Source organism: Hevea brasiliensis, unplaced genomic scaffold (genome assembly GCF_030052815.1).
Source record: "Hevea brasiliensis isolate MT/VB/25A 57/8 unplaced genomic scaffold, ASM3005281v1 Scaf1, whole genome shotgun sequence".
NCBI classification, from domain to species: domain Eukaryota; kingdom Viridiplantae; phylum Streptophyta; class Magnoliopsida; order Malpighiales; family Euphorbiaceae; genus Hevea; species Hevea brasiliensis.
This window is the reverse complement of record NW_026614585.1, coordinates 7,722,985-7,738,069: the sequence shown is the minus strand read 5'-3', so window position 1 is coordinate 7,738,069 and position 15,085 is coordinate 7,722,985. Positions and strand designations below refer to the sequence as shown.

The following is a 15,085-nucleotide window of genomic DNA, read 5'->3' as shown; positions in this document are numbered from 1 at the left end:
GTTTATAATTTCTATACAAAAAGCCTAAACATACGATAAGCCTAAAATTTTAATTTTTTCGGCATTACGTTTTAAAAATTTTTCTTTTAAACAATATATTTCACATGTCAATTTTTGTTGTTAATATAAACTGAATCTAAAAAAAATTCCTATTCAATAATTAAAAGCTTCTCAACATCAATTTTTTTTTTTTTTAAATTTGTACAAATTTAACTTCTTAGGATACACTTCTCTCTAGTCTTTCTAGAGAGAAAATCTTTTGAAAGTTTTGTGATTTTTTCTTCGGTCTTGGGTCAGTCGAGTTCTCTTTCTAGTGGCCTCCCCTTACCCGATAGTGTTTTGTCCAACTTGGTGAAGGTCTCCCTCCCATTTTTCAATTTGATTGTTGATAGTTTTGGCTTTGTTTGTTTTGTGTTGCTAGATCTTAGAGTCTGCATTGCATGTAGAAGATTTGGAAGAAACGATCTATGTTGGGGGTTTGCATTGCTAGATTTGAGAAGCGGTAGCCTATTTATCTGAGAATAGTAACCAGTAGGATTAAAAATGCTGATAGTGGCAGGCTCTTTTGTTGTCCAGCGTCTCAATTGAGGCCAGATCTACTATCCTCGCCAAGTGACTCAATATTGGAAGCTTAGATCATTGAAGGGCTTGTTTTTTCCTTCAACAAAGGAGAAAATGATTCGACTCTTAAACATGCTATGTGTGATTATGGGTTTCCTAGTGTTAATATTCTTTGATTTGTCATGTCTTGGTTTTTGTATTTTGTTTTTAGTTGTACTATCTTTAAGGGGACTGAACTCATTACTATGAGTTTTGAGTTTCTAGATTGTGTCTTTTTATTTTTGAGTTTAGCTTTTTTAGCCCCGGTTTTACTCTCTTAAAATTTAATGAAATTTCAATTTCAGTTAAAAAAATTTATACAAATTCACAATGCAACAATTTTCTCTATTTTATTTTTTATATTATTAAATTAAAATTTATGAATTTATATAACAATAAATAGTAATAAAATTATGGGATAAACTCTCACAAAAAGGAGAAGAGTTATAAATGAAAACGTTACCGTTTTAACGTCATTTCCAATCTAAGAGCCCGAAATTAATAGCCTTGTTATTATTCTCTCTTACATTTGGCTCGAGAGCCTCATCTCCGTACTCGGCGTCTTGTTGATCTCTACCACCAACAACAAAGCTGCAACAAAGCTGCCTTACTCATAGCGACAATGAACAATCTTAGGGTTTTCTTCTTCGCTCTCCTCCTGCTCGCTTCTCCTCTCCTTGAAGGTTCTTTGTTTCTAATTTTAGACCTAGATCTGTGCTTTCACCTACCTTGATGTATGCTAGACTCTAGATGGATGTTTATGTGGCTATATTAACGATCGAATTGATCTTTGGAAATGGGACCTGATTCGATATATATTGATGTTTGTTGTGAAGTTTGGGCTTTGAATTGCAGTTTTGCAAGTATTGGAGTGTTCGAACAAGCGAACACCGTGTCATTTGTTTGGGTTTTGGGTTTGTGGGATTTAGCTGGTGCTTTTGGTTACTTTTTGAAAGCGAAATTTTAACTTGATATTCTCTTTGTCTGTGGAAAGGGGACAAGGGAAGTGATTTATCATATATGGTTGTATTTGTAATTTTGTTTCCCTTTTTGGAAGGAAAATTGATCTTGATTTTTGCTGAGTGAAAGAAAAGCAATTTTACAATTACTAGAATTATTATGCAACTAATTTAACATCATTTATGTAATGGGAGCTGGCAGCTTTATGGGTTATGGATGTGGATAGTCTTGGAATTGTGTTGGCTTGTTGTTTTTTTTTTTATTTTGCCCTAATCCATGCATGTTTTGTGTTTAGTATGTCCTTTTCTAATGGAAACTGCCACTAGAAGAGGTTTTATTATGGAACTAAGCAAGTTCATCTAATTTGGTAGTTCTTTCCTTTTACAGTGACTAGGTGTCAGTCAGATTCTGAAGAGGAAGTCACAGAGGCTGCTGAAGAAGTCAGTGACCTTGGGATTGTTGGCGAGGATGCCCAATATTTTGGTGATGGGAGTTTTAGCCCTGCTCCTGGAGTTGATACAGTCTGTGTTTTCCCCAAAAACAGTGCACGGTGTAGGAATTTCGTCTAATTACTCGTTGACATTTATTTTTTCCATTATGATTTTAAGAATGAATATTCTGCATGATGGGTGTGTATTTTGTGTTTAATTTGATTTTTTTTTTGGTTGCAGTGGTGCCAGCTGGTGAAGATGCTGAACTACTTGTTGGACTCAAGAATGACGGTATGTTGAACTTGTTATCAGATTACTTTTGCGATGAAAGTGAAATAGTAGGTTATGATTTCTGTCTACCTTTATTGTGTTGATGCTAGTTCTTATCTGGGTGAAAAATACTACTTTATGCTTTTGTTTTGTTGTTATTTCATTCTATGCTTGGAAATCTGCTCACATACTCCATTGGGTGGGATGCAGGGGAGTCAAGCATAAATGTCATTGCTATTAAGGCTAGTGTTCATCTTCCTTTTGATCATCGTCTGCTGGTTCAAAATCTCACTGCTCAGGTAAGGCAGAGTTGTGGATGTTTGCAAGCATAGTTCAAATTACATGATCTCGATATCATGTTCTACTTCTATTTGTTATATGTGTAGGTATGGTTGTTTGCCCTTCTCTGAGTCTGACCCAATGTGGGTGGAGAATGAAGATGGGGGAAATCTCACCCCTTTCCTCCTCTCCTCCTCTTACCGTCTCACACACACAATCACATGCACACTAGACATGAATATGTGCTAAGAATTCTTCACTTTATCACAAAATCATTTAGTTTTCTATACAGAGTGAACCAGTGTTATTAAGTCAAAAGGCTACAGGGTATCCTATGGCCTTTTGCAAGAGGCGAGGCAAGGCAAGACGAGGCCTTTTTTGAAGCGAGATGCCATAGCCTAACTTGCTTAAATTATATATATATACACATAATTTTATCATAAAAATATCATACTTTTAACTAGTTTAATAAGTAAAAAAGCATATTGCACAAGACTTGCAAAATTTGGTATGCCCAAAAGGAAGTTGTATACCACCATTGTCTTTACATTCAACATTTCACATCTTAAATATCTATGATCTTTATTGCATAAGAAATATTAATAGAGACATTATAAAACAAGCCATAATACCCATTTCAAAATGAAAAAACTACTTGCAAATACACTTCAATTCTTTCTCAAGCACATCATATCACAATACCTATTTAACAAAAAGCATATCAAAATCACAATATTCATCTGACAATATGCATATCCCAATACTCATTTAACCAATAATGAAAAAATAAATTAAAAAGAAACAATTCTAATAAAAAAAATTAAAATGAAAAAAAATTACAAGTGCATCTGTAAAAGATAGCATGATGAGAGAATAAGAGGAGAAAAAAGAGGAGAGAAGAGAAGGAAAAAATTGGAAAAAAAAAGTGTTGTTGTGGCGTGACTAAGAGAAATAGAAGAAGACAAGAGGGGGGGGAGAGAGAGAGAGAGAGAGAGAGAGAGGAAAGAAGGAGAGGGGAGAAAGAGAGGAAGAAATCAAGAAATACCCTATTGCGGTCTCAAGTCTTCTCCAATGTTGTTGCTGGCATCATAAGAGAGAGAATAGGTTAGGGCTTTTAACTTTATACTGTTTTAAAACAAAAAATAAAAAAGGAAAAAGAAAACTTGTCGTACTTCCCAAAGGCGTTGCCTTTAACACCTCATGCCTCGCCTTGGAGCCTTAGGCGCTTGCCTCGTGGGATGACAACTCCCCTTAGCCCTGGCGCGGCGCCTCGCCTTAGCCCTGGCGCGGCGCCTCGCCTCGGCTGGCACCTTTCCTTGACTTTAATAACACAGGAGTGAATAGTGAGCTAAGGTCTAATTTCTTTGAAATTATCATAGATTATGTGGAGGTAGCTATTGAATTTGTAGGAATGCCTAATATTTTATCATTTGCCTCCCTTTATGTGCCCATGATGACCATAAATTTTCGTTACTTTGTTGTCATTGTTATTTAATGCAAGGAAAGGTAGTGGGCGAGGTGAGGCAACCCCTTAGTGCCTTGCCTGGCTGAGGCGAGTCGATATGCCAAGGTGAGCGATTGAGGCGTTAAAGGCGACGCCTTTGAGAAATAACGAAAACTTTTCAATTTTTTTTCTTTAGTTTTTGTTTTAAAACAACAAATAGTTAAAACCCTTAGCTTGTTCTCTCCCTCACGACGCCAGCAATAACATTGAAGAAGACTTGATACCATAATAAGATATTTCTCGATTTCTTCCTCTCTTTTTGTCCTCTTCTTCTTCTTTCCTCTCTCTCTCCTCTCCTCTGCTTATATTCATCTCATTTCTTCCCCTTCTTCTCTTCTATTTCTCTCATTCATGCCACAGCAGCTCAACGCCTTTTTTTTTTTTTAACTTTTTTCCTTCTCCTCTCCTCCTCCACTTTTTTTTTCTCTTCTTCTCTTATTCTCTCATCATGCCATCTTTTACAGCAGAACTTGTAATTTTTTTTTAATTTTTGTTGCATTTTAATTTTTTTTATTAGATTTGCTTCTTTTTAATTTATTGTTTCATTATTGGTTAGATGGGTATTGTGATGTATATTTTGTTAAATGGGTATTGTGATATGATGTGCTTGAGAAAGAATTGATGTGTATTTGCAAATTATTTTTTCATTTTGAAATGAGTATTGTGGCATGTTTTATAATGTCTCTATTTTTATTTCTTTTGCTACAAAGATCATAGATGTGAAATGTTGAATGAAAATACAATAGTGGTATACAACTTCCTTTTCAACATTACCAAATGTTGTAAAAGTCTTGTGTAATATGTTTTTTTATTTATTAAACTAGTCAAAAGTATGACATATTTTTGTTAAAAGTATATACGTATATATATAATTTAGGCAATTTAAGCTATGGCGCCTCCCTTCAAAAAGACTCTCGCCTCGCCTCTAATCTAAGGCCATAGGGTACTCTATTGCCTTGGTGCCGCCTCTTGCCTTGATAACACTGTTTGTTGTGCAAGTGCTTCTACATCAAATTTGCACCTATTTGCTTTCTCCATACTTTACTTTTTGTGTGGTCGCTACATGCACAAGGAGCCAGAGAAACATCTATCATGCTGTTGGTTGTAATTGTAGGTGTTGAATGTCTGTAGAATGGCTCTTGAAAATGTTCCTCGGTAAATAAAAAGGGTTTGTTTCATGGACTCTCTGTAGTTTGGGACTGAGACATGGTTGAGTTGATCATACCCTGATTTATAATTTCAGTTGTATGCACTGAATTATCCTCATTTGTTTCCTTGGATCTGCATACAATATCATATTAATTTGTTTTTCATCTTTTGGCAATTTGAAAATGTTCAATTGTGGTCCATAAATGAGAATATGATGCATTATGAAAAGAGTGATTTATTTACCAGTTGTCTCTACAACTACATGCATGTCATTGTTCTGTCGTAGGTACATACTGCAAATATTGAAGTTTAAATGCGTAATACAGCAGAATGTGTATTACGTATGTTCTATTTCATTTTTGGTAGGAAGAAAATTCAATTTGGATGTCGTTGGCTTGCGTCAGCGATCATCCAGCTAGCGATTTTAATGCAGTTAAGAAAGATTTCTGCTCCATTTGAACTCAATATTATTGGGCTCAATTTGGCTTGTTTAACAAATATAAAATGATCTTCAAGAGATTTCATGGTTCAATTGAGGCTGTCAATGTCACAGGCTAAATATTCTGGTGCCATTTCATGTCTCTTGTGCAAATAATGTGGAGTTTGTGTCTTCATGATTGCTATGTTGGGAAGACTGCTTGTATTGCTGTTTGGAGATGAATGCAATACCTAGGTTTTGCAAACTATTATTATGGGCTAGTTACTTTATTTATAATCATTGTATTAAAGTTATATTTTCTGATATTCCGATTTTTCTTTTTCTTGGTTTTTTTCGATCAAATATCTTCTTCCCCCCCTTCCCCCCCCCCCCTTAATTGAATGTTGTTTATGTATTTCTTTATTTTTGGTTATCCAGAATGATTAGCATAAACACTGCTTTCTAGCCTTTATAGGATACTGGTGATTCACAGTTTCTATTTTGTTAACTGTTGTTTAACTGCAGGCCTTCAGCAATGCAACTGTTCCTGCCTCAACACAGGCATCTTTCCCGTACATCTTTGCTGTCAGCAAGTACTTGCAGGTACATGCGCTACTCTGAGAGTTCTATGATTCATTATTATCAATATATTTTTATTGCCTGTGCATTCAATCCTTTTTCTACATTAACAACTGAATCATAGAGAAATAGTTGTACTTACATGTTCCATTGTTTGTGCAGCCTGGAAGCTTTGATATCGTGGGCACCATATACTATGAGATTGATCAGCATCCATACCAGAGCACCTTCTACAATGGTACCATTGAAGTTGTCGAGTCTGGTGGCTTCCTCAGCATTGAGTCAGTTTTTCTGGTTACGCTTGGAATTGCACTTCTTGTGCTTCTTGGTCTTTGGATTCATGGTCAAATACAGAACCTTTCTAAGGTACACTCACTTGCCCAGATGCCACATTTTTTTGGTAAGCCAGCAAATCTAAGAGAACCAGGAAAAATTTAACATGCGATGTCCAACTAAGCCAAGGTCAATGGACCAGACCCATAACACCCAATCCTAGCACTTGCATGTTAAATGAAAAAATTTGGAAGAAGATACAAACGAACGGTGATGCCATTGTGATTATCTAAGATTTTAAGTCATACTTTAGATTGACATTATGATGAGAATAGTGATTGTATCTTGGAAGTTTAAATTAATATATACTATATAGTAAAATGTAGCTATTGCTGTATCATTTAAATGGGCACTTTTGGTTGGTCTGTGTACTCATCTTCATCCACATGTATGCCTGCATCTATTTTTCATATGTTTGCTAGATGCTAGGTTATGATATCTTCATCCACATATATACCTGCATCTTATTTATTTATTTATTTAAAATTTTTCATTTTCTTGCTTCATAGATATTTTCTAACTCACTACTTCCATTTGCTTAGAAAACAAAGAGGGCTCCAAAGGTGGAAGTTGGAACTGGTACTAGGGATGCCTCAATGGATGAATGGCTTCAGGTTTGTGTGTCTGCATTTTGATAATGCATACATCGAGTCATGGGAATGAAACAATAATTGACATGAATCCAGGAGGAACTGTTAACGAATTGCTTTTCTACTTTTTTTCTGTTTTAATGTTCAGGGAACTGCATACACTCAGTCATTATCCAGCAAATCAAAGAAAAAGAAGTAGATATGTTGGTGGCCTACTTAGCTGCACAAAGGGCACTGCACAGACTTGTAACTCCCGCTTAGGCAATTGGAGGTTCTAAGAGAGCTCATAAGTTTGATCTAGTTACTGAAATTTAGTCCAGGGAATGTTTGGCTGTTGTAGCATGTGAATGAAAATTTTCTTACATTTTAAATTTTTTTTAAACGAGAATTTTGGAAGTTGAGCCTTGTTGAGGATGACTAACTCCCATTTGAGGTAGGAAGAAGGATATGATTTTCTTGAACTCAGATTAATTTTTTATTTCACGTGCTGGCTTTTCTATTTTATTTTTTTTGTTATGTTTTCCATGGTTTGCTACAACGTAGGAATAGTATCAAATGCGTGGTGTTGGGCCGCTGGCTAGGCCAACTATAATTTTGGTCCCAGGCCTATGAAACTGAACATGAGATGGTTTTTTTTTCTTTTTTATAATGTCATGTATTTTGAGAGGGTCAATTAAGATGGTTTGGATAGAATCAAATATTTCAGTATAGATAAATTACTAGGGAAAGTAGCGAAGATCAAATGTTGGTAGGGCAGGGAGCGGAAGAGATTTATGATGACATTGTGGGAACTGGTTTTTAAGGATTTACAAGTTTCTTAATGGCAAAAAAAAAAAAAAGATGTTTTTGTGGTTGTGGTCATCGTCATTTTATATTTTGCTTTTCTGAAAACAAAAAATAAGTGATTTGGTTTGTAGTGCTTCTTAACAGTTAAAGTAGATGAAAAATTTTAATATAATGGGTTGACGATAAAATCTTTTGTGATCGGACAGGATAACTAATGAAAGAAGCTTAAAAAAAAAAAAAAAAGAGAAAAAAAAGAAGCTTAGATTTTCATGTGGGAATGAAAGCGGCTAAGCGCTGTGTGTGAAGGATATTCGTCTGGTACGCGCCGGGGAATTTATAACTTTCAAAATTTAGTATGCAAATTTTCGTATCATGTTACGGATTTTTCTCTTGTATTCCATCTCCATGGATTTCTTAACGGCAATGGCAAGCCATTTACTAACACTAGAAAATTAGTGCCAACACACGCACATGCACATGCACGTGGTTCCTCAAGTACAACAGAGACATACATTCCTGAAGAAGAGATTATCCCACACACAGTGATGTTACTTAAAACTAATATTTCTCCATAGATCTTTTTCGCCATTTAACCTTACCAGATATTCTACACATCATTTTAAGTCTCCTCTTCTTGTTTTTTTTTTTTTTCATTTTATGACATTTATTTTTTTTATGGGATATGTTTTGGGTGGAATTTTAGGTTTCTTGAATCTGCACCATATGCATTTCCCTCTCAAATGTGTTGAGCCACACAATCTTGTCTATCTCCGGACACAATAACGATTGTGAAATGACTTAATTGACTGTTCATGAGAGGCTGTATTATCGGTGTCATAATGGTAATGATAGCGTCTCTTAAGTTTAGCTTTATCGCCAGACTAGGACACTAAATAAGTAGACCCATCATTAGGACTCAAACCATGCTGTTATAGATTGATTAATTATTTCATCTTCCTCTTCTGTCCATATCTCTTAATTGAGCTTTTTAAGGGTAATGAAAAATTAGCACATATAATTAATGCATAATACAAATTGTGTCACTATTTCTTACCAAATAATCACAACATTTATAATCTCATTTATAATTGCCAATTTTCACTGTGCACATTTTTTAGAGTTTTGAATTGAATCAAAAAAATTATATTGAACTTATTTTGATATTTTGATTTAATTTTTTTTATTAATAATCAAATCAGAATTGTATCAAAATTGAATCAAATTAGAATAGAGTCAAGAATCAATTTATACATATATTTTTCTATAATTTTTTTTAGATATGTTATATATTTTTAATATAATTATATATATATATATAATTTATAATTACATTTGTATCTTATAATTAAAGATTATATAATTAATAAATAGTTAAAATGTATATTATATAATATACTTATATTATTATATTATTATATAAGATATTGTATATTAATGATATACTTTAAAATTAAATGTTAATTCAAGTAAGATTTTGTATTAAAATAATTATGTAAAATTATTTTAAAAATCAAGAATTGAACCAAATCAAAATTATACTGAAATTTTAGCTCGATTTTAATTTCTAAATAGACCCTAAATTAAAATTGGAAAAAGAAACCATACACATCTAACTATCACTATTTGAAGCTTGAAGATAAACAAATATAATTAGTCACAAATTTATAGTATCATTATCATTCTTTTTTTACTGAAATATCATTATCATCATCTATTATTATTATTATTATTATTATTATTATTATTATTATTATTATTATTATTATTATTATTATTTCAAAAGACATAATTAATATAATGTTGCCAGCTAGCTGGAGATTTAGACTATTGCACTGCAACCTCCAACCTGCACACAACAGAAACACATTTATTAATACCCCTTTGTTTCTACTAATCAACATCCTTAATCTTGATTTGATTTTCTCAAGAAAGTTATGACAAGCTCCATCGATCCCTTTGTTATTTTATACGTGCAGCATATGTTGCTTTCTTGTAACTGGGATATATATTTTAGGGTAAACAAGAATTTAGATTATGAGATTTGATAAAATTTATAATTTAATTTTTATATATTTAAAATTACGTAATTTAGTCTATGAGATTTAATAAAATTTGTAACTTTATCCCGTCATTAAAATTTCATTAAGTTACTGTTATTTTAGTAAAAATAACCTAACTATCTTTATCTTTGTTTTTGATATGTAAATAATTTAATCGCTAAGATTTTATTTTCTTAGTAATTTAGTCTTTAAAATTTTGGTTTATTAATAATTTAGTTTCTATATTTTTAAAATATGGATTCTATTAAATTAAAAATTTTAAATTTAAATTATTAAAATAGATTAATTACTTTAAAATCCTTAAAAATTTTAGTTGGTTACAAAATCATCCATTTATTTTACAAATGGATTCTTAAATATTATAACTATTTATACATAAGCTTTTATAATTTGCAAAATTCTATTTATGTCTTTATTATTTTAATATATATATATATGTATATAATATTTTGATATATTATATTATATTATTATATATTAAAAAAGAAAAAATTATGAATATGGACGCAAATTATTATTAAAAGAAAATTTTAAGAACTAAATTATTTAAATTGAAAATAGAATTAAAAACACTTTTGTATTTTTGCTAAATTTAATGAGGAATTAACCATAATTCTAATGATAAGAACTAGCTTGTAAGTTTATTAAGATGTTAAGGACTAAGATGCTTGGTTTCAAAACTACAATGACTAAATTATAGGTTTAACCAAATTTCAGAAATTAAATTGGTAATAAAATAAAATTTCAGAGATTAAATTACTTTTAGATTGAAAATAGAGTTAAAAATATTTTAGTCATTTTGCACTTACTGAAATTCTAATAGTATAGACTAAGTTGTAAGTTTTGTTAAATTTTAGAAGCTAAATTATTTAATTTTAAAAATATAAAAATTAAATGGTAAGTTTTGTCAAATTTCATAAATTGAATTATAATATATCTTATTTTTTAATACAATTCACTCTAATTAAAATTTAAATTCGTAGGTTATACTGCCCTAAACACAATTTCAGCACCCCTAAACTTGTAATTAGGATATCTTGATTCCTTATCAACAAATTATTTGATTTTTGACCAAGAAAAATAGCTCCTCTAAACATTTTGCTTTAATGTAAAGCTAATGAATCCAATATTCTTCCATGTGTCAGTGCCAAATATCAGAATTTTACAGGTCTGGAGATTAATTTCTGGGAAGATCTAAAGTTGTGAAGCCCATCAATCATGCATGCAGATTGCAGACATGGATTAACCAATCAACCTCAGCTGGTCTGCCTCACATGAACAGCTACTTTTATCTACCTACCCAATGCAACAAAAAATGAAGCTAACATTAATTTTAATATCATTACGCAATCAACAATGATTATAACACTATTATTAAAAAAATAATTTTTAGGTGCATAGATTTAATTTATATAAGAGGTGACATCTGCTGTTAATTTTTTTAATCTCAAAATTTTACTTAACAATAAATAAAAGTCACAATTAAATGTCCTTGTTGTCGTAGCAACTCTCAATGCATGACAAAACTAGCTACCTTTGATGATTATATATATATATATATGTTGCATTCATGTGAAATTGTTTTGAACCTCACCTCAACATTGTAATTTATCTTTATTCTTCAAGATCCTTCAAATATATTGACTTTGAGGTCAGACAGCAATAGAAGAATTTTCTTTTTTTAAAATCCTAATCCCAACATAATATAGTACAAAAGAAAAGGTAATCAGAATGATCGATGTTTGCATTTGTTCTTGCCCTCAAGTATGAGCATTTCTTGGTTGAGGCAAAGTATTAATGAGGAGCTAATAAGTAGGTTTAAATAGGTGGAGAGAGCAGAGAAGATCTAGCTTTGTACAGTTGAAACCTCATTGAATGAAAGATAATGCTTCCATTGATTTGCAGAAGCTGGTGTAAACAATACTTATCTCAGGGGGTCCATAACCATAGCATCATCATGTGAGCCTCTTAATTGGGTGTCAGTGTGTGCCAAATCACTTCCCTTAAGCTCAGTATATAATAAAACTCCACTTTCATGCCTTAGATCAACACAAAATAGAAGCTCTAAGCTTCTAACAAGTTTGCTTTTTTTTTTTTTGTGTGTGGTGTTCTTGATTTTCTTACTTTGAGGAGCCATTGGGTGTGGTTCCCAATGAGGATTCTCATCCTCTTTCGAGGAGCACTTCTGTGCTTCGACCTATTTTTATTATTTTCTGTAACTTTCTGCTATGGTGACGATGATAATAGTACAGTTGAGGTAGTTGGGATCGGAGAATGTGCAGACTGTGCAGAGAGCAACATTAAGGCCAACCAGGTACTTTCAGGTATGTGTAATTTCATTTTAGAGATAGGCAAGTGGTATAGTATTATTTTGGCCAAGCATTATATAATTCTTAGCATGGTTTTGCACTATTTTGAAAGATGAAATCTTATGCACTATCGATTTTTGCAGGGCTTCACGTAACAATAGATTGCAAACCAGAAAATGGAGAGTTCAAAACAAGAGGAACTGGCGAGTTGGACGAAGAAGGAAAGTTCATTGTGAACCTTCCTAATGATATGGTAAATGAAGGAAAACTAAAGGAAGAATGCTATGCTCAACTTCACAGTGCCTTAGCCACACCATGTCCTGCCCATAGTGGCCTAGAGTCTTCCAAGATTATCTTCAAGTCCAAAAGCAATGGTAAACACACATTTGGCCTTGTAGGGAAACTGAAAATTTCACCCGTAACCTGTACTTCAGCTTTCTTATGGCATCATCACTTCAAACACTCACCATTACCCAAGTTGCCACCATTGAAAAGCTTTGGCCATGGCCATCCATATCTATTTCCTCCGAAGGTGTTTCCTCCATTACCTCCTAAGGTGTTTCCTCCATTACCTCCTAAGGAGTTTCCTCCATTCCCACCAAAGTTCTTCCCTCCAAAGCCTCTCCCTCCACCAATACCAGTCTATAAGCCTCCACCTAAATTGCCAGTTTTCAAGTCTCCTCCTCCTCCTGTCCCAATCTACAAACCAAAACCAAAGCCACCTCTTCCTCCTGTCCCAATCTACAAACCAAAACCAAAGCCACCAGTTTTTAAACCTCCTCCTGTGCCAATCTATAAGCCAAAACCAAAGCCACCTCCTCCTCCTGTCCCAATCTACAAACCAAAACCAAAGCCACCTCCTCCTCCTATCCCAATCTACAAACCAAAACCAAAGCCACCAGTCTTCAAGCCTCCTTCTGTACCAATCTATAAGCCAAAACCAAAGTCAGCTCCTCCTCCTGTCCCAATCTACAAACCAAAACCAAAACCGCCAGTCTTCAAGCCTCCTCCTGTACCAATCTATAAGCCAAAACCAAAGCCACCAGTCTTCAAGCCGCCACCTCCTGTCCCAATCTACAAATCAAAACCAAAACCACCAGTCTTCAAGCCTCCTCCTCCTGTCCCAATCTATAAACCAAAACCAAAGCCACCAGTCTTCAAGCCTCCTCCTGTACCAATGTATAAGCCAAAACCAAAGCCACCAGTATTCAAGCCTCCTCCTGTTCCTATCTATAAGCCAAAACCAAAGCCACCTGTCTTCAAGCCTCCCCCTGTTCCAATCTATAAGCCAAAACCAAAGCCACCTGTATTCAAGCCTCCTCCTGTTCCCATCTATAAGCCAAAACCAAAGCCACCACTTTTCAAGCCTCCTCCTATCCCAATCTACAAACCAAAACCAAAGCCACCGGTCTTCAAGCCTCCCCCTATACCAATCTATAAGCCAAAACCAAAGCCACCAGTCTTCAAGCCTCCTCCTGTTCCTATCTATAAGCCAAAACCAAAGCCACCAGTCTTCAAGCCTCCTCCTGTTCCCATCTATAAGCCAAAACCAAAGCCACCAGTCTTCAAGTCTCCTCCTGTTCCCATCTATAAGCCAAAACCAAAACCTAAACCACCAGTCTATAAGCCTCCTCCAGTTCCCATCTACAAGCCAAAACCAAAACCACCATTTTACAAGCCTCCTCCAATTCCCATCTACAAGCCAAAACCAAAGCCACCAATCTTTAAGCTTCCTCCTGTTCCAGTATACAAACCAAAACCACCAATCTTTAAGCTTCCTCCTATTCCAATCTACAAACCAAAGCCACCAATCTTTAAACCTCCTCTTGTTCCAATCTATAAACCAAAACCACCAATCTTTTATAAGCCTCACCCTCTAATCCCAAAGATACCTCCATTTAAGAAGAAGCCATACCCTCCTCTTCCTAAACTTCCTCCTTTTCCAAAGATTCCTCCAAAGCCCTACCATCACCCCATATTTGGAAAATGGCCTCCATTGCCACCATTTTCTCCTATTCATTAGGCTCTCTATATATTATTAATGTAGTACACCTACAAGGTTGATATTTATGACTCTCTAGTGTGAAGTTATCAGTACCAAAAATAAAACCTTGAAGGTAGTCGAATAATTTCATGCACATTTATTGCCTCAAGAATGTGTTTTAATTAATGGTTTTCTTTATATTTGTAAACGTTGCATCTTTAATTTGTATGCCTATCACTATTTTTAATTAATAATTTATTTTCATTGAAATTTCTTAATTAAGAAAAATGTTATTTATCACTATCTAAAATTTATTTTTAATTTTACAAAATAAAAAAATTATAATAGATGAGTTAGATTTATAAATTTATTAATAATCTGAAGAGCTCAAAAAGTTTTTTAAAAAAATATTTCTTAATAAATTTTATTAAAAAGTACACTTATAAATTTTTTTCAAAATAACTTTTTCAAAAATAAACTTATGGCCTCTATAACTATCATTTTTTACATTTATTATACAAAATACAAAATTTATTATTTTTATAATAAAAGTTATTAAATAAAAATGATTAGGTATCAATGTGTAATTTATTAATATATTATTAATTAGTCTATTACCTCCTTCAAATTGAAAAAAAAAAAAAGAAAAAAAAAACTTTTGGGCGATGAATATAAGGGAAGAAGAAACACCACCACAAAAGAAAACTGCCTAGCATTAATATCATAGGTTTGTTGAGTTTCAATAAATGCAGGAGTGGACCTTTCTCAGAAAGGGGCTTTCTTCGTTCTGAATGCGATAGTCATCGTTCATTACGATACTGCTCACTTTCAAC

General features: G+C 33.4%; 2 protein-coding genes across 2 annotated transcripts; both read left to right on the top strand.

Moving 5' to 3' along the window:
* The first annotated feature begins 1,098 nt into the window (after window positions 1–1,098).
* On the top strand, window positions 1,099–7,596 carry LOC110633973 (translocon-associated protein subunit alpha). Its single transcript, XM_021782831.2, has 8 exons — window positions 1,099–1,283; window positions 1,948–2,112; window positions 2,232–2,282; window positions 2,472–2,560; window positions 6,137–6,214; window positions 6,353–6,556; window positions 7,066–7,137; window positions 7,262–7,596. Exons 1-8 carry the CDS (start codon window positions 1,223–1,225, stop codon window positions 7,310–7,312), a joined length of 771 nt encoding a protein of 256 aa, XP_021638523.1. The 5' UTR covers window positions 1,099–1,222; the 3' UTR covers window positions 7,313–7,596.
* A 4,373-nt stretch (window positions 7,597–11,969) lies between these two features.
* LOC110633982 (proline-rich protein 4) lies at window positions 11,970–14,514 on the top strand. Its single transcript, XM_058141288.1, has 2 exons — window positions 11,970–12,283; window positions 12,412–14,514. Exons 1-2 carry the CDS (start codon window positions 12,112–12,114, stop codon window positions 14,289–14,291), a joined length of 2,052 nt encoding a protein of 683 aa, XP_057997271.1. The 5' UTR covers window positions 11,970–12,111; the 3' UTR covers window positions 14,292–14,514.
* The last annotated feature ends 571 nt before the right edge of the window (window positions 14,515–15,085 follow it).

What these genes read in the sequence shown, in the direction of transcription:
- LOC110633973 (XM_021782831.2), top strand. Translation starts at nt 1,223, where the DNA reads ATGAACAATCTTAGGGTTTTCTTCTTCGCTCTCCTCCTGCTCGCTTCT. An exon ending in CGCTTCTCCTCTCCTTGAAG is followed by an intron (nt 1,284 to 1,947) that starts GTTCTTTGTTTC and finishes TTCCTTTTACAG; the next exon opens with TGACTAGGTGTCAGTCAGAT. An exon ending in CCCCAAAAACAGTGCACGGT is followed by an intron (nt 2,113 to 2,231) that starts GTAGGAATTTCG and finishes TTTTGGTTGCAG; the next exon opens with TGGTGCCAGCTGGTGAAGAT.
- LOC110633982 (XM_058141288.1), top strand. Translation starts at nt 12,112, where the DNA reads ATGAGGATTCTCATCCTCTTTCGAGGAGCACTTCTGTGCTTCGACCTA. An exon ending in GGCCAACCAGGTACTTTCAG is followed by an intron (nt 12,284 to 12,411) that starts GTATGTGTAATT and finishes CGATTTTTGCAG; the next exon opens with GGCTTCACGTAACAATAGAT.